Source organism: Engraulis encrasicolus, chromosome 11 (genome assembly GCF_034702125.1).
Source record: "Engraulis encrasicolus isolate BLACKSEA-1 chromosome 11, IST_EnEncr_1.0, whole genome shotgun sequence".
NCBI lineage: Eukaryota > Metazoa > Chordata > Actinopteri > Clupeiformes > Engraulidae > Engraulis > Engraulis encrasicolus.
The window spans coordinates 28,597,220-28,620,646 of NC_085867.1; the positions used below are offsets into that span (position 1 = coordinate 28,597,220).

At 43.7% G+C, this 23,427-nt stretch overlaps 1 protein-coding gene across 1 annotated transcript in view; it reads right to left on the reverse strand.

The window, feature by feature from the left end:
• slc5a1 (solute carrier family 5 member 1) overlaps positions 1 to 23,019 on the reverse strand; it is a 46,234-nt gene extending 23,215 nt beyond the window's left edge. The window contains exons 1-7 of the mRNA XM_063210352.1: positions 22,841 to 23,019; positions 11,174 to 11,245; positions 9,185 to 9,289; positions 8,897 to 8,956; positions 8,361 to 8,465; positions 7,107 to 7,212; positions 1 to 33 (exon numbers count right to left, since the gene is read on the reverse strand). The exon at positions 1 to 33 is cut by the window's left edge and continues 48 nt beyond it. Coding sequence (XP_063066422.1) covers positions 1 to 33; positions 7,107 to 7,212; positions 8,361 to 8,465; positions 8,897 to 8,956; positions 9,185 to 9,289; positions 11,174 to 11,245; positions 22,841 to 22,978 — 619 coding nt within the window. The 5' untranslated portion in view covers positions 22,979 to 23,019. The remainder of the gene's footprint in view (positions 34 to 7,106; positions 7,213 to 8,360; positions 8,466 to 8,896; positions 8,957 to 9,184; positions 9,290 to 11,173; positions 11,246 to 22,840) is intronic.
• Positions 23,020 to 23,427: the final 408 nt, after the last annotated feature.

Sequence of the window (23,427 nt, forward strand, 5' to 3'; positions counted from 1 at the left end):
GAGTGTCCGTGTAGATGACCGCCGCAAGGCCCCCTGGGAAGACACCGAGGTCAAAGGTCAGAGAGAGGTCAGAGAGGTTCATCTTAGGCTGCAATGAGAGTCTAGAAAACTCCTGTCAACATTCGAGTACTGGAATGCAGGAGATTTTTGTGGTGGTGACAGGACAATGTGCGGTATGCCATATATTGAAGCAGATGGTCTTGGCAAATGTCAAATTGTCATGACACAGGCATGGGCAGCCTTTGTCACCTTGGTAAATGCCAAGTTGTCACAACAAAGGCCTCCCAAACAATGTCAGGTTGACAGTAAAACATACCACACGACAGTTAATGACAGCAGTCATTGACATTTGTGAATGTTCATGATAAGTATCTCATAGTTATGACAAGGTCATGCCAGTCTTGTGAAATGGGGTGTCAAGTAAAGTGTTACTGAAGTAATTGTATCCTTTCTGGGTCATGGCTGCATTCCAGTAGTTTCTTTTTACCAGAGGAGGGACTGTTCAAAGTGATTTCCTTCTGATTCTAAGGCTTTGCCTCCACACGTCATACATTACGCACTACTCAGTTAATGTTGACACTTTGCCAGTTCCCAGCAAGGAAACAGTTTATTTTTAAGAACAAAAGTCCAAAAGAAAAAAAAAAGAATAATCATGGATACTTTGGTGTGGCATGGTTCAATAAGCAAATACACCAAGCACACTTGGCAAACATCTTCACATATTTGCCGTTATTCAAAATCAAGGAAGTGGACTCCAAAATGGTTTATCTAAAATAAAGACAGAAAACTTGCACTTGAAATAGACATTTTTAGCTGCAAAACTTCCTGTTCTTTGTTCATACTAGTAAATATTACTTTATTACTCAGAAAGCATTCATGAATGCTTCACAGTTTCAATGAGCAGCATAGTACACATTTAAAGCTTTGTGCAGGACTGTGCAGGCCCCCCCCCCCCCCCCTCTCTCTCTCTCTCTGCGTCAGCCAGCCATGCCATTAAGACTTCAAACACCTTACCAGCAAGGGATGGGTTTAACGGTTAGTGGACCCCGCTTATCTAAATGGCAAGAGCATTTCAGATAAGCCCCATGCAAGTAGAGGTGTACAGTACAGTGTACCACATGGAGAATAGCCTATTCGAGATGCCACATGGGGCAAGAGCATGGTAGATTTGGGTCACATGGTGGCTGGGCGTGGGGACACCTAAGTGTTGAATGAACACTACATGTTTTACTGTGTAATGTTTGGTATATGTTCACTAATAGTGCTTATTTATTCCTGTGTATTTGAAATTCATATTTAATGGCAGTGTGTGTGTGTGTGTGTGTGTGTGTGTGTGTGTGTGTGTGTGTGTGTGTGTGTGTGTGTGTGTGTGTGTGTGTGTGTGTGTGTGTGTGTGTGTGTGTGTGTGTGTGTGTGTGACAAGTCCAAATGTCAATCACCGCCACCGCGGGTAGCCAGGTAGGGAAGCCGGCAAGGGCTAGGGGGCGGGGGGAGGCCCAGGGAAATGAGAGGCCCAGAATTGGGTCCTCCATCTTTACATTGTATGCATTGGGTAAGGGGATTTTGTCCTGGGCCATGCCAAAGCTGAAAGCGTCCCTGAGCCAGGACATGTGACCCACACAAGTGTAGTGCCTGCCCTGCAGTGGATGAGTGGAAGCTCTGTCAATCATTACTTCCAGTCAGTATTTACCGTAAAGAGTGTAGTGTGGGGACTAGGCTACCTGCAGTTAAGAAAAACACACACCCACAGACCTCCTTTCAGGACAGAATAAGCATTTAGTGGTGTGACATTGGTGGCTTGTGCACACTTCAGTGTCCTTTCTAAAAGAGGGAAGAAAAAGGTCTGGAGAAACACACTATTGCTTTTTTCAAGCCGACCAGAGCGGTGTCAGTGCTTACCTGCGAACCACTCGCGTTCATACCAGGCTCTGAGCTTTTCTGTATGTGACAATTTGATATAAGGATGATGACCCTACTGACGTGCACATTGTCGTCACGGTTAGCAGAGAAAATAACAAGTATTTTCCATTTAGCATCGTAAAACAACTTTTCGGTTTCCGAACGCTCACACTTCGAGATTAGGCACGAGATTAGGCACCAGCATGGTTCTTTGTCAGCCCAAACGTGACTTGTGTGAGTAAAGCACCATTCCTCATCTCGTCTCACTGCTATCCATACTCCAGTGGCATAGCTCACTACATATTGCCAACTACATCACCTCTTCTTGTTGATCTGCTATCTGTGTTATTTATTATCTACCGTATTCCATTATCAGTTTTCATGCAATGTTTTTGCGTCAGGGCCAATTCTGCACAAAGACGAAAGGTCACAGCCCTCCTGGGTGATTACCAAACCTCAAGTTACACAACTGGCCATGAAGGGATGAAGGGATTAAAGGTCCTCGTCAGGTACTGGCAATCAGTGTTGCCAGATTGGGCTACTTGGAATGGCCATCTGCGGGTAAAAACGGGAAAAATTGGCCATTTGGCGTTTTTTTTCCTGCCGTTTTATAGAAACCAATGCAATTTGTTGAATTTGGGTGGAATTTAGCACATATTGGCGGTTTTTGAGAACCTTTTGGGCAGGATTTGATCAGACACATCTGGCAACACTGCCAGCAATGAAAGGGATGGCTAAACATTCCATACAAACTGTATTATCACTGGCAGCCACCCCAGCTTGGTTAGAAAAGCTCTTGAATGGGATGGTCAAGGGCCTAAAAAGTTCAGGTATTAGGTGAGCAAAGGTCTTGAATGTGTGTCTTACAATCAGTCTTACATACAATCATTGGCAGACACCCCATCACCTCCAAAGGGCAATCAGTCTTACATACTGTAGTTGGCAGGCACCCCACCACCTCCAAAGGTCTTGGTTAGTAAAACTCTTGAATGGGACGGCTGAGGGCCAACGGAGGTCAGGTAGGCCTATGAGGTGAGCAGAGGTATTGAATGTGTTTGAGTAAAGGTCTCAGTCAGGTCTCGTGCTGGACTTGGCATCGAGACACATAGTAAGGTCCAAGTAACATGTAATGAAATGTAGTGTATCTTTATCAGTGCTCCTAGCCAATTCAAGGCAACCAACACCAATCCCACACCCAAAGGCCAATCAGTCTTACATACAATCATTGGCAGCCACCCCACCATCACGAAAGGGTAATAACCCTTACATAAAATCACTGAAAGACTCCCCACCACCTCTAAAGGTCTTGGTTGGTAAAGGTCTTGAATGGGACGGCTAAGAGCCAAAGGAGGTCAGGTAGGCCTATGAGGTGAGCAAAGGTCTTGAATGTATGAGTAAAGGTCTTAGTCAGGTCTCGTGCTGGACTTGGCATCGAGACCCCACTATCTCTAAAGGGCAATAAGCCTTACATACAATCACTGGCATACACCCCATCACCTCCAAAGGTCTTGGTCAGTAAAGGTCATGAATGGGACATCCAAAGGAGTTGAGCTGTAGATGGCATGAAGTGGCCACAGTTATTATATGGTTAAGTGAAGGTCCTGGCATCGAGACACATACTGATGTCCAAGTAACGTGCAATGATGAAAGACACAGTCAGAGCTCCTGGGCAATTTAGCCTGGAATACATTCAACCACTAGGGCAACAACAATAAGCCTTGCATCCACCCCACTATCCCCAAAGGTCTTGGTTAGTAAAGCTCTTGAATGGGACGACTAAGGGCCAAAGGAGTTCAGGTATGAGGTGAGGTGAGCAAAGGTCTTGAATGTGTGAGTAAAGGTCTTAGTCAGGTCTTGTGCTGGACTTGGCATATAGACACATAGTAAGGGACTGTACGTTATTTACCGGGGGGGGGGAGGGCTGGTGCGTAGGGGGGGGAGGGCCATGATGAAAAAAAATGAGGTGGAGGGGAGGGCCATGGCAAAAAAAATCGGAGTTAGGGGGAGGGCCATGGGAAAAAAAACGAATTTATTTTATTTTATTTTAATTTATTTTTTTAAACAATAATAAAACATGATCTGAAACACATCGCTTTGCGATGCAAGGTCCCGGTGCATAGCACTGAAGCGTGTATCTGTAGTCAAAAAACTATCAGGTGCAGCTACTGTAGATTGCCCGCGCTGACTCTCTTTCACTGTAGGATTGCTATACGGAGGAACATTGAGCATCATAGAAAATGCCCGTGAGCAAATATCAAACTAGCTGAGGTGAACTATATGAGCTAAACAGTTTGGGAAGTTTTGACAACGAATTGGATGGGCATTTCCAGAGGAATTTTGGAGAGGTGTTGTAGTCAACTGGTGGTCACAGCTTGTAAGTCATGATTTTATTTATTGGCACCGCCGTGTGCTTTACATTTGTGTTCAAAGAACTTTTAGACCCCAACCAGACCGGAAAGAACAGTACCTAGGCCTAGACGTACTTTGGTAGAACGGTGCAGTGACGCGAGTTTGTTTTGTTAGCTTGTGGTGTCAAGGTAGTAATAAAAGTGGTATTAACGGCGATGTGTTGGCCATGCATCATAAGGTCTTGAAACCATTGGAGGAGCTAACTTGTGAAGAGAAGTCTCATCACTTTGGTGAACAAAAACGGACCAACTAAGCAAGGAATTATGTACATTTAAAGCGTGACGGGAGAAGGGAATGTCACCAAAGTTGTGCATCGTGTCAGGTACTTTTGTTTCTTGCTGTGGAGATTGGATTCGTAGAAGCGTGGTATGCTAGGTCTTGCCTGTTGCTGGTGAAGTAGTCTAGCCTAGCCTCGGAGTTGGCTATGGGGTGAATCTGAAGGAGAGCACAGCCGATGGTGTGCCTGGCTTGTCTATCATCACAGTTGTCAAAGTTGAATTGCCGCGGTGTGTAATGGCTGTGCTATTGTTGGATGTTTTGGAATGTTGTACTGGTTCTGTTTTGGCAATTTGTTCCTTTTGCCTCTTGCTGCTGATTTGACCACCACCACCTATTAATGCGATGGCCTACGTTAAATGCAAACTAAAGGTGGCTTTCTCACTCTCCATGTATCAATAGCCAGCAATGGCTCGAGCTGCTTTGGCGCGTAGCCTACTTCTTGCTCCGATCACATCCCGAACTCTTTGGCCGTCAGAGTGTAATTGCATTCGGGAAGGTAGAGCTATGCCTGTGTGTGTGCGTGCGTGCTTTTATGCGCGGTCTGGGAGACAGGACAGGGGTCCTGATCGAGATGCACCTGATCCACAGTCGCAATTGCAAGAAAATCTAAATTATTTGAAAGCCCGGTCACCTCTTACGAGTGCATCGCATCGTCAAAGCATTTCTTCTAATTTCACACATTGCACACTGCCCATGCTGAAGAGACAAACTGTCAAGGCAGCGCGATTTGCTCGTGAGCACGCCCTCACCTCCACATCAGGTGCGCGTTTCACTTCCGCAAGAAGAACTTAATAATGTCAAAGTGAGATGTTAAAGAAAAAAAAAGTTAAATCTAGCCATCCTTGTTTAGGCTACATAAAACATGAGGAAGTTATTCAGATGTGATTCGCCATTCCTCACCCTAAAATTGATTAGAACGCAGGAAATTGCATCTAAAAAACAGATTTTTTTTCACAGCACCCCCTGGTCAAAACCAGTTCCTGCGTCCCTGGCTTCGCTACTGTGCTGAACATGTAAAACGTACCTTGTGAAAGGCGCTGCTTGTCGAGCAGGGAAATATTGAAGCTGCGGTGGGGAAACTCTCTCCACTTTGTAGTTTACAGTAGTAACAACTCGGACATTGGTATTGAAATGGAAGTTTTTATTATTATTATTATTATTATTATTATTATTATTATTATTATTATTATTATTTTTACTTAACACGTAAAAAAAATAGTGAAGGCAATTTGTCTTGGTGACAGTGGAGTTAAAAGGCATCCCATGCAGCCGCAGAGGTAGATTCTAGCGGCTTAGGTATCCACTGATATCGATAGCACATAATAGGCCTAGTGCAGACAACCGCCCTTGATGTAGGCTATACTCTGACTGTTCTCATGATGGTTGTTCATCTACCAATTTTACATATTATTATTTTTTACCTGTAGGGGGAGGGCCATGGGAAAACAAAATTGAAGTGGGGGGAGGGCCATGGGGAAAAAAATTGGGGGGGGGGGGGGGGCCATGATTTTTTTTTTTGACCGGACTTCCAGCGCACCAGCCCTCCCCCCCCCCGGTAAATAACGTACAGTCCCTAAGGTCCAAGTAACATGTAATGAAATATAGTATATCTTTATCAGTGCTTATAGCCAATTCAAGGCAACCAACACCAATCCCACACCCAAAGGCCAATCAGTCTTCGGGCAGTTGGCATGCTGTTCTTGGCATCATGACACATTGTGTACAATCACTGGCAACCATCCCAACATCTAATAAATACCTTGGTTAGTAAATGTTTTGAATGGTATGGCTAAGGGCCAAATGAGCGGAGGTGTAGATGGGATGAGGGGAGTACAAGGACACACCTTGGGTTACATTATGACCATGACGCTCTGGTCACCCAGGTCGCTTTGCCAGCCCGGCGAATTCGCTTTGGTTGCTCAATTCGCTGACACTGTGGTGGCTTTGGTCACTTTTGGTGTACAGTTAGTCAGATCGCGTTCTGCCCTTGGCATCGAGACATGCAACAAGTAACATGCAATAATGAAAGCCATACTACATCCTGGACCTGCCGGGGCCAACCGGTAGGGCACTCGCCTGCCATGCGCTGACCCGGGTTCGGCTACCGGCCCGGGTCCTTTGCCGACCCCTCCCAGTCTCTCTCCCAATTCGCTTCCTGTCCACCTCTCACACTGTCCTATCAAATAAAGTCGAAAAGAAAAAAAAAGAAAAAAAGAAAGCAAAACTACTGTACATCCTAATCAGAGCTCCTTGCTAATTTGGCATGGCAACCAACCTGCACCACCTCCACCCCCTCTAAAGCAGCCGTGTGTGTGTGTGTGTGTGTGTGTGTGTGTGTGTGTGTGTGTGTGTGTGTGTGTGTGTGTGTGTGTGTGTGTGTGTGTGTGTGTGTGTGTGTGTGTGTGTTTGTGTGTGTGTGTGTGTGTGTGTGTGTGTGTGTGTGTGTGTGTGTGTGTGTGTGTGTGTGTGTGTGTGTGTGTGTGTATGTGTGTGTGTGTGTGTGTGTGTGTGTGTGTCACCTGTGATAGTATAGAGTGCAGTGATGGAGAGCAGCAGCACGACGGCCAAGTAGATATTAAGACCCAATGCCTGGTTGATGAAGATAGCTCCAGCAAACATGTCCGCCTGGAACACAGATGGAAAAGAGAGGAGAGGAGAGGAGAGGAGAGAAGAGGAGAGGGGTGGGGGCAGGGGCGGGGGGTGTTGGGGGGTGGGGGGGTGAGATAAAGAGAGAAAGAGGAGGAGGGGAAAAAACAGGAATTGGAGAGGAGAGGAGGGGAGGGGAGGGGAGGGGAGGAGAGAGATGAGTGAAGAGGATGATAAGATAAAGAGATTTGACAGATAGATAAGTCAGGCAGTAGTTGCTATTGTGTCTCTGTGATATCTGTACCTACAGATATATCTTTTGTACACTGTTGATTATTGTCTGGAATTTGTTTGCTGTCCCTTTTGGTTCTCATATTTCCACTTTTACATGATTTTGCTATCACTATTACTATCACTATTTAATGTAATGTACAATAACTTCTTTTATACCTTGACAAATCACACCCTGCTTAGACTTATTATACATACACAATCATATGCACATGTGGGAATCATACGTGTTCTGAATGTGCAATGAAGTCTTCAACAGTAGTGAGCACAGTATATGAACACTTATCAGTGTAAGTGTGTCACAGTTACTGATAACTACATACATATACGGCTCTAACTACATACAGTATACATACGTACATGCATTCTTGGCAAACATCTTTAGCCAAAGCAGGCTGATTGTAGCTTGCCTTGCAGTAACCTTGCCAGTAATCTTGTTGATAATGAGGACATGAGGAAGTTCTAAAACTGCACGAATTTGCCGTAAACTACTGAGAGTCTGTGATATACGTCATGTTGGAGTTCAACCCTACTTATGTTCCTGGAAATGTGTGCATTTAGTGTCAGCCACTTCAGTTTAACCATTTCTTGTCTGGCGTCACTGCTGAGCCAAAGCATGGAGAGAATGGAAACAGGTGTGACTGTGGTGGAAGCAGGTGACTTGGTGAACAGTGTTGGGAAAGTTCATTTTAGTTCCGTTCACACATTTCAAAATGAGCTAGTTCCATCATAGTTCTTAATTGTTTAATTAATAGTTTGTTCATAGTTGCAAATTAACTAATTCCATAGTTCTTTTTCGTAAGAGGTTGTTGCGAATCATGAACTGGTTAATGAACTATAGTTCATTGAACTAGTTCAGGTACAACACTGATGGTGTCATTGCAGAGGTGACTTACCGAGATCTTGGTGAAGACGTAGAGGACGAGAGAGAGGACCGAGAGGTAGATGCGAATACGCGTGCCACCAAAACGTTTCTTCAGGTACTCCGGCATGGTTACCACCTGAAATGAAACAAACAATAAGGGTGTTTTCACACCTTGTCCCTTTCAATAAAGTTCGTCAGGTGGCCAGTATAAGTTCAACGACAGCTTTTAACATTTACATGATATTGAGTAGAATTAAGTGTGAAAATGTAATGAAAACTTTTTTGAGTGGGACCAAAGGTTAATTTCAACTTGAATGCTGGTGAGGATAGTGTACCTATATCATACACAGATGTAGAGAGACACATACAGTATGAATATACTACACACAATAAAATCATGTACTACGTAAGCAGTATCTCGCACACACACACACACACACACACACACACACACACACACACACACACACACACACACACACACACACACACACACACACACACACACACACACACACACACACACACACACACACACACAATCCATATATATAAGTAGTACCTCACCCCAGATTTGATATATATGGGGACGAAAAGCCATCCCAAGATGATAACCATCACCAGGGCCTGTGAATACACACACACGCACACACACGCACACACACACACACACACACACACACACACACACACACACACACACACACACACACACACACACACACACACACACACACACACACACACACACAATGGAAGACAGAGAGTCATAAAGTTAAGCATTTAGCTTATATTATAAAACGTGTAGTGGCTAATTCTTAATAGCATATTTATTTCGGACACGTGCAGACTCACATTCCACTCGAATCCTCCGATGGCGATTCCGGTCGCGGCTCCTGTGCCAGCGATGCCCACAAAATGTCCGCTGCCGATGTTACTGGCAAACAGAGATGCCCCGATCTACACCCAAGATGACACACCATTACATATATCACACACCATTACATTACACCATTACATTATTACATGGTATTATATTGCATATTAGCATTTTAGTGCACTACACTGCCGATGGTACTGGCAAACAGAGACGCCCCGATCTACACCCAAGATGACACACCATTAACACACAGCATTACATTACACCATTACATTATTACACGGTATTATATTATACTGCACATCATTATATTAGCATTTTAGTGCACTACACTGCCGATGGTACTGGCAAACAGAGATGCCCTGATCTACATCAGAGATGACACACCAGTAGGCTACATTACATCAGTGCTTCCCAACCTTTTTTGTCCCGCGTACCCCCTCAGCAACTTTTTCATATGATGAGTACCCCCTCGCCCTCATTCAGGCTCTGTTCCTCTATCCCAATGTGACTACACTCAATGTATTTGTTATTTTTACATTTTTCCGCGTATCCCTTGAGGTGTGCTTGCGTACCCCTAGTGATACACGTACCCCTGGTTGGGAAACAGTACATTACATTGTACACACAGCATTCTATGACACTACATATGTCTGACGTCTGACTTCTGCTGTAAAATTTCGGCTACAATATACTTTTTCACACAAGCCTTGTGTACGCCTCCTTTTTTCATTATCTCGTGTGATTACTACTTTTTGGGAGCGTACACACCAAGCAATACACGGTCTAAGATGCAGGCTCAGACGCCGACCTTTGTTGGTTTTTGTCATTTACGTCATACTACACACATATCACACTGTATTGTACAATAGTACATCACATGACACTACATTACATACACACCAATATATAACAGTACACACCATTACATTATTTTACACTACACTGTTTATGTAATCGGAAAACAGAGACGTCTCAATGCACAGGAGACAACACACCACAAGCAGCTGTACCTCATGAGTCATGACATAATAACAGTTCAGTAACCAAAACGGATATATCTTATTAATAGTAATAGACTGTACATTTAGGATCTTATTTAATCTCATATTTGTACAAATCAGATAAAAAGCTTTATTTTATTTAATTTTATCTGCAACCGGTACATACTTGTCTTATTTAATCTCATGTTTAGCATTAATCAATAATCAGAACAAATATTTTTCATCACCACGGCAATGAAGCGTGAGGCCTTTCATTTTTATTGGTCAATAAAACCCCTCTAATCGTATGAATTGATACTTAGCTCCATATTTTCCCTTCCACTGAATTCTGAGTCATGCTCGCCGGTGAATGTTATTACGGCCATAAAGGCTTTCCCCTGCCTCCAGGTAAAGCCTGACCTCTAAAGTGATGCCAAATATTATTAGAAAAGGCTTAACTGCTAAATCCAGGTATCCAAGTCCAAATATTTGAACACACACGGGAAGGAATGCACATTTTGACCAGGATGTTTTGTGTGTTTTCTGATAGCTTTTTAAATCACTACCACAGTGATATAATATACAGTATTTTATCCACTTTCACACACGCACACGCACACACACACACACGCACGCACGCAGACACACAAAGACACATAGAGCACACAGACACACAGACAGACAGACAGACAGACACACACACACACACACACACACACGCACACACACACACACACACATACACACACACACACACACACACACACACACACACACACACACACACACACACACACACACGCACGCACGCACACACGCACGCACACACACACACACACACACACACACACACACACACACACACACACATAGAGCACACACACACACACACACACACACACACACACACACACACACACACACACACACACACACACACACACACACCTTCCGTGTGTGTATTATGCTGTGAATTCTTACCGGCCACCAGACCATGCTCCTGCCTGCCAGGAAGAATCCTCCCACAGTCCCCCTGCTGGTACTCAGCATCGCCTGAAGGGGGCGACAGAGAGAGAGGCAAGATGAGGTGAAGCACACACAACACAATATACTCAACACAGGGAGAGACACCATGAGGAAGAGCAGTCATAAACAACAACACAGGGAAAAAGACATACGCACGCACGCACACGCGCACACACTCATATATTTACTTTGTCACAAAGATCATCACAAAGCAAACACAATCAAGCAGACGCAGACAGATAGCAGATGTTTTCATCCACAGCAAGTTACAAAACTGGACATAATCAACTCACAATACATGGGGACAAATGCAGAGAACAGGCAAAAACAAATTTAGAGCAGTTGAGTGGAAATTAAAGAAAACTTTCTCAAAAGCCAAGAGCTTGAAGGTAGACCTATAACTGAATTGATCAAAAGCAGGTAGCTTACTATAGACAATAGTTGGTTTTACAAGTTATACAACAATAATTAACTACATTCAGAAAGTTAGTAACATGGGTCTTATCTACCTCGTCATAAGAGGATATGACGCAATCATTGGCGTGTAATGATATCTTTATGACTTAATTATTTCATGGCTGAATATCTTAGCTTGGCTACGTGCTAGGCACAGTGAGTTGTGTAATTACTGTCTTTACAGTCGGTTTGATTTGATGCGCTGTATGTAGAGAGGTCTAATGAGGGGCTTTTTTGGCTTGTTTTCAGTTAAAGTCACGGGTTAAGGAAATGTACTGACACGCTTTTGTAACACTATTATCACCATTGCAAAATGAATTTCAGTGAAAACTGACCATAACGTCTAATCGTATCGTATTGTATCGTATTGCTTCTATACAGGCCTGCTATTCTATTGGATGCTATTATCATCATTGCTTGTATAATATGCTATTATATTTGAGGCTACCACGTAGAAATATGCGGCAGTGTGCTCATTCAAAAGGACAACTTAAGTGTTTTATTTATCAGCAGCAAAATATCTAATAGGCCTATTCTAATTTCACATAGACATAGTGTTTAATATTTAAATTGATATAAGCCCACTGGCCATACAGCAATCCAGTCATTTCAGTCTCACCCATTTGGTATGTAAATAAACTTTAATAAAAGTAAAGGAAGGATGAATGACCGCACACTGGTATTCTTTGCTGGTAGTTTATTTGGTGAACAACGCGTTTCGCTGTTGCTTCATCAGGTTCTGCTGAAGTGTTGTTCAATAATTACTAAATTACCAGCAAAGAATACCAGTGTGCGGTGATTCATCCTTCCTTATTGGATTACTTTTTACTGCACATCACCAGCACCTGGACAGTGGTTGTGCACAGGGACGATAGCCTACTTTGAGTAAACTTGAATAAACTTCCTGTACCCCTTCATCTTCTAAGCCAGTGATTCTCAAACAATGGGATGAAGGTTTTCCAAGTGGGCATTGAAATCATTTTCTAAAAATCAAAATAATATTTGTGTGTGTTACTGTTGACTATTTATTGGTTTTGGGTCAGAGGAGGGCCCTGAACATTTGTGATATATTGTGTATATATTTATTTCATATATATTTCATATTTATGCATTTTTATGATCATAATAGGTATCACAACTGAAATGTACTTAATTGGTACAGAATTGAGTAGAGGCACGTGTTCCTACTGTCCTTTTGACAGTCAGAGGTAGAATGAGAAGAATGCCATTGCCACATTAATCTGTGTAATGTGTCATCTATCACTGCACAAGTGTCTGATGAGCTCACACTCGGGCAGTTGAGAGCACGTAACAGTAGGCCACACACACACACACACACACACACACACACACACACACACACACACACACACACACACACACACACACACACACACACACACACACACACACACACACACACACACACACACACACACACACACACACGAACACACACACACTGACTCCTGAGGGTGTTTAAATCATTTACAGCACCTCGCTGGCAAGCCCTGGCTGTGGAGGCTGGTGTGTGTGTGTGTGTGTGTGTGTGTGTGTGTGTGTGTGTGTGTGTGTGTGTGTGTGTGTGTGTGTGTGTGTGTGTGTGTGTGTGTGTGTGTGTGTGTGTGTGTGTGTGTGTGTGTGTGTGTGTGATTTGCAACTCGTGTTGAGTGTTTGCAGACTTGAGTGCCGAACGTGCTCAGTCACTCATTTAGATGAATCATCATCTCAACTCCTCCACACAGGAGAATACCACATGTGGTAGGACTTACACAATGCTACATGTGTTATCAGTAGTGTTGCCACCTGTCCCGTTTTGTCCTGATTGTCCCGTTTTTTAATGGCCTGTCCCAGAAAAAGATAGCCTACTTTCCTGGACACTGAATGAAGCCACTGCAAGCAAGTTATGTAAAAATGTCATTTGAGTTTGAAATGTCCAGGTTTTTTGTCAGATAGAGGTGGCAACCCTAGTTAGTAGGGCTAGACTGGAACCACAAACCAGCCCAGGCATGGTCTCAGTGTTGTTAGGATGCACTGATGGTCTGCCTCATCTAAACCTTGGGCCGGTCTCTAAGGGGACATTTTAAGACAAACAAGCAAACAAAAGTATCAGCTCCTGATGAGGGACAGACAATCGCGGAGGACTAGGAACATATTTTGCATGGTGAATATGAACTGTTACCATCAGGTAGAAGTCAAGTCAAGTCAAGTAGGTTTTATTGTCAATTTCTTTACATGCACTGGTCATACAAAGAATTTGAAATTACATTTCTTGCTTTCCCATACAGACATAGACTAATCTAGGTAAGGACATAGACAGTATAGACATAGACAGTACTTATACATGGACTTAAGACAGTATGGACATAGACAGTGCTCATACAGACATTTAAAGTGCAAGACTGGACAACAGAAGACTTGTAGAGGACATACATTAAGAGGTATTGTTGTGCTTTTGTGCTTTTCCTAAAAAAGTCCTTTATAGCGTTCTAGACATGGTAATAGTAGCATTTTGAAGAAAAATAAATATTAAAAAGGTTGTCAAGTACACCAGCAGCAGTGTGTGTGTGTGTGTGTGTGTGTGTGTGTGTGTGTGGTGTGTGTGTGTGTGGTGTGTGTGTGTGTGTGTGTGTGTGTGTGTGTGTGTGTGTGTGTGTGTGTGTGTGTGTGTGTGTATGTGTTTAGTGCAGGTAGAAGGTGCGGTGTGCGTCTGTGTGTGCGTTCGTGTGTCTGTGTGTGTGTGTGTGTCAGTGTGTTTATGTTTGGGTTTAGTGCAGAAAGTGCAGTGTGCTTGTGTGTGTGTGTGTGTGTGTGTGTGTGTGTGTGTGTGTGTGTGTGGTGTGTGTGTGTGTGTGTGTGTGTGTGTGTGTGTGTGTGTGCATGTTTTGAGTTAGTGCAGGTTGAAAGTTCAGTCACAAGTATAGTAGTGCAGGTGGAATGTTCAGTCGCAGATATGGTGGTGGGGGATGGGGGGGGTGTCAGTGGCCTTGCTGGCTAGAGGCTGACAGTGGAGGGAGAGTGGGTTGAGTGTTCAGCATCTTGATCGCTTGGTGCATTGTGCTGCTCGCCAGCCTGGTGGTACGGGAACGGAGGCGCCTGTACCTCTTTCCAGAGGGCAGGAGGCTGAACAGTTTGTGTGCAGGGTGGCTTTTGTCTTTGATGATCATCAGTGCTTTCCGGGTGAGGCGTGTGGTGTAAATGTCCTGCAGGGAGGGGAGTGGTACTCCAATGATCTTCTTCGCTGTGTTCACAACACGCTGGAGTGTCTTCCTGTTTTTCTCCGTGCAGCTTCCTCCCCACACTGTGATGCAGTTGGACACGACGCTCTCTATGGTTCCTCTGTAGAATGTTGTCATGATGGAGGGTGTAGCACTTGCCTTCTTTAGTTTGCGCAGGAAGTAGAGACGCTGATGGGCCTTCTTCACCAGTGATGTAGTGTTGGTGGTCCAAGAGAGGTCGTCGCTGATGTGCACTCCAAGGAACTTGGTGCTGCTCACTCTCTCCACAGCATCGCCGTCGATGGTCAGTGGTGGCAGTTGTTTTTGGACCCTTTGGAAGTTGACAACAATCTCCTTGGTCTTGTTGACATTCAGCAGGAGGTTGTTGTCTTTGCACCATCTGGCCAGCAGGTCTACTTCTTCTCTGTAGTGAGTCTCATCGCCCTTGGTGATGAGGCCCACCAGTGTTGTATCATCCGCAAACTTCACTAGATGGTTAGTGCTGTGGGTCGTTGTGCAGTCGTGTGTCAGCAGCGTGAACAGCAGGGGGCTGATATAGGATACCAAATTGTAAGTCCAATAGGTTTACATTTTCAGTGGCTCCTTGGTCTATTACATTGCTAAATAGTACGTAGGTGTGTGTGTGTGGTTGTGTGTGTGGGTGTGTGTGTGTGGGGGGGGTCTTCCTAGTTCCACGCCGCTAAGGCTGTATACTCAGGATTATTTGAATTGAACTATTGAATTGGGGAGTGTGTGTGTGTGTGTGGGCCCCTGGGGGGGGGGTGGGGGGTGGGGGGTGAAAGAGTTATGGTATGGCAGCATATTAGTCAGCCTGCCATCAGCAGCTAAAGTGCTTAAATAAACTTTTGATGGCATTTTTTGTTAAAAGTTGGCAACCATGCCAGAAGTTATCAGCATGGGCTAAGGTTTCAGAATCACCTGGTTGCCAACACGGAACTTGACCTTTGAGGTCAAATATGAAGGTCAAGAGGTCAACCACGGTCAAATAACAGTGTTATGTAGTTAAAAATTGTTACAAAGTTGTTAAAAGTGGGCTACCATGCCAGAAGCCATCAGCAAGGACTAAGGATTCAGAATCAACTTGTTGCCAACACTGAACTTGACCTTTAGGGTCAAATTTGAAGGCCAAAAGGCCAAAAACAGGGTATTTTCTTGCTAGTCTTTGTTGGGAACTGTATATTCATGGAATTCTTTTTCAAAAGTTGGCAACCATGCCAGAAGTTATCAGCATGGGCTAAGGCTTCAGAATCACCTGGTTGCCAACATGGAACTTGACCTTTAGGGTCAAATCTGAAGGTCAAAAGGTCAAACACGGTCAAATAACAGTACCAATATGTTATTTAGTTAAAAATTGTTTTTAAAAAAAAAGATTTTAAAAGTGGGCAACCATGCCAGAAGTCATCAGCATGGACTAAGGATTCAGAATCAACTTGTTGCCAACACGGAATTTGAGCTTTAGGGTCAAATTTGAAGGTTAAAAAGGTCAAACACTATGTATTTTAAGGTTTGACTTTTTGGGGGACTGTGTTCGTGGAAATCTTTTTCAAAAGTTAGTAACCATGCTAGAAGTTATCAGCATGGACTAAGGTTTCAGAATCACCTGGTTGCCAAGAGGGAATTGACCTTTAAGGTCAAATATGAAGGTCAAAAACAATGTATTTTCTGGTTAGTCTTTTTTGGGGATCTTTATATCCATTAAATTATTGTTTTCAAAAGTTGGCAACCATGCTAGAACGTATCAGCATGGACTAAGGTTTCAGAATCACCTGGTTACCATATGGAACTTGACCTCTAAGATCAAATTTGAAGGTCAAAAGGTCAACCGAGATCAATAAAAAATCTGTTTTTTGGTGATGTGCTTTCATAAAATAGTTGTTTGCATGGTACTGTATATTGAGGCCTATAATTTAATGTTTGATTTGGCTTATCATGGTGGGGCTCTGGCCTGTCATCCTTAGACATTCATCATAGCTCATTAGCATAAAATTAACTTAAACTTGTATTTTTTAAATTTTCATTCTGGTCATCTCAATTACTTAATTGTTCTTTGTGAAGCACATTAAGCTGCTGGTATGAAATGGGATATGCCTTGGCTCACCAGTGAATTTCCTTCTTTCCTTAGAAAAAATAATGACTTCAGTTATTTCTGATGTGTTTCAAATGGTTATAGCAATGAAGGACACTTGCTGATTTGCTATGTCATATCATGGTTAGGAAATAACCTACAGTAAGAGTAGAGCAAGTATTGCACACTTCTCTTGATGTTCTCATGACTACTGTAGAATGTTCTGTTGCAATTTCCCAGGCTTGAGTTTTTGTGTCACCTGTATAAAGCACCATGCTTATTTTTGAGTATTGATCGACTATTTTCAGAAGACAAAAGGGCGATTGATATGTTACCACCAAGTGATGCATATGGATTGCATCTTGCATAAGCAAATCAGCAGGCAAATGTATGGCTGCAGTCTGACAAAGTACATATTAACAAAGACACTGAGGAGACAGGTGGTTGGACAGTTGTAGACTTGATGGCTGTGTGGTAAAGGAAACCTCCAGTTCCACATAGTAGCTTAGGACTGATAAGATGTGGTTGTGGAACCAAGTGGGCAATACATGCCTGCAGTTGCCTGAGGAATGGACAGCCCTGTATACCTGCATGTGATTAAAATGTAGAATGTTTAAACGCCGTAGGGATAGAACATGATCTGGATGACACAACCTTTTTGTAATAACAGCAACAATAGCTTCTTTAAATACATAAATATCCAGTATGTACTGACATCACATTTGAATTTGAATTATTGTTTTAATTATTATTGAAGTAAAGAAACAATATGATCAATTACATTCTTGTTATTGACAATTTGCAATAATCACTTTCACTCATACCCTAATAATTAAGACTATATAACTTCTAAATATACAGTCCCCTAAAGTATTGGAACAGAAAGGCAAATTTCCTTGTTTTTGTTGTTCACTGAAGACTTGGGTTTAAAGGGGCTCTAAGTAGAATTAAAAGGTTAATTAATCACTGTCCCGAGTCATCTGATACTTACAGTAGGTGAAGTGTGACTCTCGCGACCACTTCCACCGTCCACTGTCAGAAAACCCCAAATGCAACTTTTGACAGCGCTGTCCGCTTCGGGAGAAACCTCATCAAAACAGTGTTTTATTTTCTTTACAATTATTTGTTCCAATACTTTCACTCACCTAAAATGATTTAAATAATATGAAATATCTCCTCCAGGTACTAATTATTCAATACATAATGCAAACAAGTTGTATTTTATGAAAGCACATCACCAAAAAAACAAAAAACTTTTTTTTAATTTCTTTTTTCCCGGTTGAGCTTTTGACCTTCAAATTTGACCTTAAAGGTCAGGTTCCATGCTGGCAACCATGGACCATGAAACCTTAGTCCATGCTGATAACTTCTAGCATGATTGACAACTTTTGAAAAAGAATTCCATGAATATGAAGCCCCCCTCCAAAAAAGGCAAACCAGAAAATGCATTGTTTTTGACATTCAAATTTGACCTTAAAGGTCAAGTTCCATGTTGGCAACCAGGTGATTCTGAAACCTTTGTCCATGCTGATACCATCTAACATGGTTGCTTACATTTGAAAAAGAATTCCATGAATATACAGTTCCCAAAATAGACTAACCAGAAAATACATTGTTTTTGACCTTTTGACCTTTAAATTTGAGTAAAAATGAGTTCCGTGTTGGCAACAAGTTGATTCTGAATCCTTAGTCCATGCTGATGACTTCTGGCATGGTTGCCCACTTTTAACATCTTTTTAACAATTTTTAACTAAATAACAGTGTTATTTGACCGTGGTTGACCTTTTGACCTTCATATTTGACCTTAAAGGTCAAGTTCCGTGTTGGCAACCAGGTGATTCTGAAACCTTAGCCCATGCTGATAACTTCTGGTATGGTTGCCAACTTTTAACAGAAAATGCCATCAAACATATATTTTGGGGGCTTGGCAGGCTGACTATATGGCAGGAATGAAATGAATAACAGTCCAAAAGAACTGTGGAGGGGTCTCAGGACAATGGGTGTGGTGCCAAGAGTTGTGGAGTGAATGGCGACAACAGATTTCTACAATAGATTTAATTCTCCTCCTGTGCACAATTTGACTCACTCCCTACCTACCTAGTACCTACCTACTCCACCCCTGATGAACAAACAAGAGGCAGCACTCACACTGAGCTACCATCCCCCATCCGACACCCCTGAACTGACCTCAACCAACACAGCACCACTTGAAGAAGAAAGTACACACGCAACACACAGCCTCACCCCTGCAAACTCATTGCCAACAGCAACCCCTCAATGTCACAGTTGATCAGGTTAGAGGGGCACGCAAGTGGATGAAACTGAAGGCTGCTGGGCTTGATAGTGTCTGTGCCAGACTACTGAAAACCTGTGCTGGGGAGCTATCTGTGCCACTAGAGCTCCGTTTCAACAGAAGCCTACAGGAGAGGAAAGTGCACAGTGGGAGACATCATGCCTCATACCAGTTCCCAAAAAGCCACACCCCAAAGAACTGAATGATTACAGAACGGTTGCCCTCACCTCTCACACAATGAAGACATTCAAAGGTGTGCTATTGCTCAATATACTGAAGACCCTAGTTCGCCATGTACTGGATCCCCTGCAGTTTGCCTACGAGGAGAGTGTGGGATTTGAGGACACTATCCTGTATCTGCTAAACAAGGTGCATTCTCACCTCGACAAGGCAGGCAGGGCTCTGAGAATCATGTTCTTTGATTTCTCTAGTGCTTCCAGCCCCATTCAGCCACTCCTGCTGAGTGACAGATTGCTGTAGAGGGGACTAGAAAAGGGACTGGTGACCTGGATAACTGACTATCTCACTGGAAGGCCCCAGTTCGTCAGGCAAGGTGACCATACATCTCAGACTGTGGTCAGAAGCACGGGAGCGCCACAGGGAATGATGCTCTCCCCAGTGTTGTTCACTCTGTACTGTACACCTCTGACTTCAGTTACAACATGGAGACCTGCCACATGCAAAAGTTCTCTGATGACACTGCTATCGTGGGGTGTATCAAGGATGGCCAAGAAGGAGAGTAGAGGGGACTAGTGGAGAACTTCGTCAGATGGTGGCGGAACAACCAGTTGCAGCTGAATTCCACCAAAATGAAGAAGATTGTGGTTGACTTCAAAAGGCCAACCCCCCACTATTGATGCCTGTCTCTATCATTGGGCAGACAGTGAAGGCAGTCTGCACCTACAAATACCTATGGGTACACCTGAACAATAAACTGGACTGGGCTGCTAATTCAGATGCACTCTAGTCTACAGGAAAGATCAGAGCAGGCTTCCTCAAGAAGCTGAGATCCTCCAATGTCTGCAATAGACTCCTGCTGATGTTTTACCAATCTGTCATGGCTAGTGTCCTGTCCTATTACCTGCTGGGGTGGTGGCAAGCAGGATGCTGGGCGACCTACCAGGCTGGTGAGGAAAGCTGGGTCTGTGGTGGGCATGGAACTGCAGGCTCTCAATACAGCAGCTTGGAAGAGGACCCTGTGCAGACTGGACTCCAAACTTGACAGACACCCCCTGCACTTGTTTCTGACCAATGGAGTCTGTTCAGCTACAGACTCCATGCCATCCCCTGCCAGACAGAGAAACTACGGAAGTCTTTTCCCCCAGGTCCATAGCACTTCAACACCACACTGGAGAATACACAGAAAGAGATCATCATCACTGGTGACTGGACTGCTTGAACCAACCCCTCACACGTGCACACTCCACTCATCTGCCCCCCCCCCCCCCAAAGCCTCTTGGATTCTTTTCTCTGTGAAAGTTACTTCACTACAGCCCACCTCGCCCCCCTGAGTGTGTCTCTGTGTGTGTGTGTGTGTGTGTGTGTGTGTGTGTGTGTGTGTGTGTGTGTGTGTGTGTGTGTGTGTGTGTGTGTGTGTGTGTGTGTGTGTGTGTGTGTGTGTGTGTGTGTGTGTTTTAAATCTAAATTCCTCAAAATGGTCATGATCTGATGTCTACACAGAAATATTTCATGAGGCTACAGACTGTTGTTTTATTATATTTTACATTTCATCAACTGTGACAAACTGACAAACTGAGGTTGGTGGGCATTTCCAAAAGCACACATTATTTACATGTAAGTAAGCATATGTACTCGTATACAAAACTGTTCCCAGATACTTTCCCTTAGCAATTCCAAATGACTTTTGATTTTAACGTTTTAACTTTCTCCTAATCATTTAATGTTTTCTTCATTTTACTTAATTTAATGTCTGCTTTTATCCTTTCCCCGTTTCTCATTGTGATCTTAACTGTACCTGTTTCATTTGCTTTGTTCTTATGCTTTTATTTTTTGTGAAGCACATTGAACTGCATCCATGTATGAAATGCGCTGTACAAATAAGCCTTCCTTGCCTTGCCTATATAAATATATATTAATGAATACAAAGCTCTTCAATATATCAAACCCCGTTATTACATAATTTCTAATAAACGAGAAGCTCTTGAATCCTACAATCTCTCTTCCAAGGTCTTGGCATTGAGCAGCCACAGCCAGGAACGGATTATGACTCCATGGGCCCCTGGGACAGACAGCAAGAAAGGCCCCCCTCCATGGGTGTTGGTAGTTTCCAAAAAGATTCAGCATCCTAGCACAGATGTTAGAGGGTGATTTAAGTCATTGTTGGGAATTTCAGGGGTTTGTCCCCTGATGAAATTTGAAAAATATAGTTGTTACTAAAAGTGCAATATCTAACCCAATGTGAGAATGGAATTATAGAGTTTTGGGCTTCAGGGCCCCCTTGATTCTTGGGCCCTTGGGCCTGGGCCCGGTATTCCAATGCTGTAATGCATCCTTGGTCATAGCCATCTGGACTGGAACTATAAAAGCGATTGGTGGTTAACTATTGACAGCCAGGCTGTGGCTTGGGCCTTCAGGGTCGATCGCGTCCGTAAGGACATCTTCAGGCAAATGCCACTGCTGCTAGGGACGAGGACAGGACTCATAATCTCACTACCACCACCAGAGACAACTACTGTATCTGACAGGCAGCACTCTGCTTCTTATTCATTAAATCTCACAAGCAACGCTTGCTCATTCACACATTCACTCACTCAGTTATTCCAACAGTCAGGAGTATCAGGACCACTCTTTCACTCACTCACTCACTCACTCACTCACTCACTCACTCACTCACTCACTCACTCACTCACTCACTCACTCACTCACTCACTCACTCACTCACTCACTCACTCACCCACCACCAGAAACAAACGCACCAAAAAATATATCTCAATCAGTCTAGGACAGGGGTGGGGAACCTATGTCTCGAGGGCCGTTTACTGCCCTTGAGGCCGTTGTATCTGGCACCGATATAATTGTAATGTTATGCAGCTTCTAAATCAAGTAGGTAGCAGGCTTCACTCAGGTTTCATGATAACTTTTAAGGGTTGCACACTGAGGAAGGCACAAGCCGAAACGCGTCTGTGCACAAAAATAAGGAAGAAAAAATTGATGCAAGATGCGCCCCCCTTTTCTTTGATTCTAATGTTATGCAGCTTCACATGAAATACGACATATTTCGTAAAGGAATCTTAGAAATTACATTTGCAGTACAGTTAAATTGTATTCAGGGGACCTAGAGAAGGTGGGATCTGTTTTAAAGGTGGCTTCAATATAGAACTAAAGTGCAGGGGGAAATCCTGATTTGTGTTCAAAGTGCAGCCCTTGGAGGACTTTCATGGCCCTTGGAGGAATTTTAAGTGGCCCCTCGAATGAAAAAGGTTCCCCACCCCTGGTCTAGGAGATCAGTCTCAAGATCTCTCTTAGTCAGTCAATCAGTCAGTCAGTCAGTCAGTCAGTCAGTCAGTCAGTCAGTCACTCCCTCAGACAGAGCCAACTGAGTCACTCACCCATATTCCGACGGCCAAGACGACCACAAAGTAGACGACAATGACGGAGATGTCAGCCGGGTTGTTGATGGCCACCGTGCCATTATTATTGGCTGGCGTGTTGCGCAGCTCAGAGAATCCAAAGTAATCCCAAGTCATCGTGAAAGGCCCACTGCGCGCATGAGAGTAGAGACCGGATCCTCCGCTAGGTTCCCGTTATGAGTGGAGTGTGTGTGGGATAGAGTGTGTGAGTGTTTATGAATGCGAGGGTGTGTGTGAGCTCTTTTATGACTGGCGTTCACCTGCCTGCACCCACGCTCAGGGCCTGCCTCCTCAGGTGAGGGTGTGTGTGTGTCAGAGAGACTGTGTGTGTCTGTGTGTGTGATTGTGTGTGTGTGTGTGTGTGTGTGTGTGTGTGTGTGTGTGTGTGTGTGTGTGTGTGTGTGTGTGTGTGTGTGTGTGTGTGTGTGTGTGTGTTGGGGGGGAGGGTCAGTAATGCATTGTATCAGTGATGCAGTGTGTTTGTGTGTGTGTGTGTGTGTGTGTGTGTGTGTGTGTGTGTGTGTGTGTGTGTGTGTGTGTGTGTGTGTGTGTGTGTGTGTGTGTGT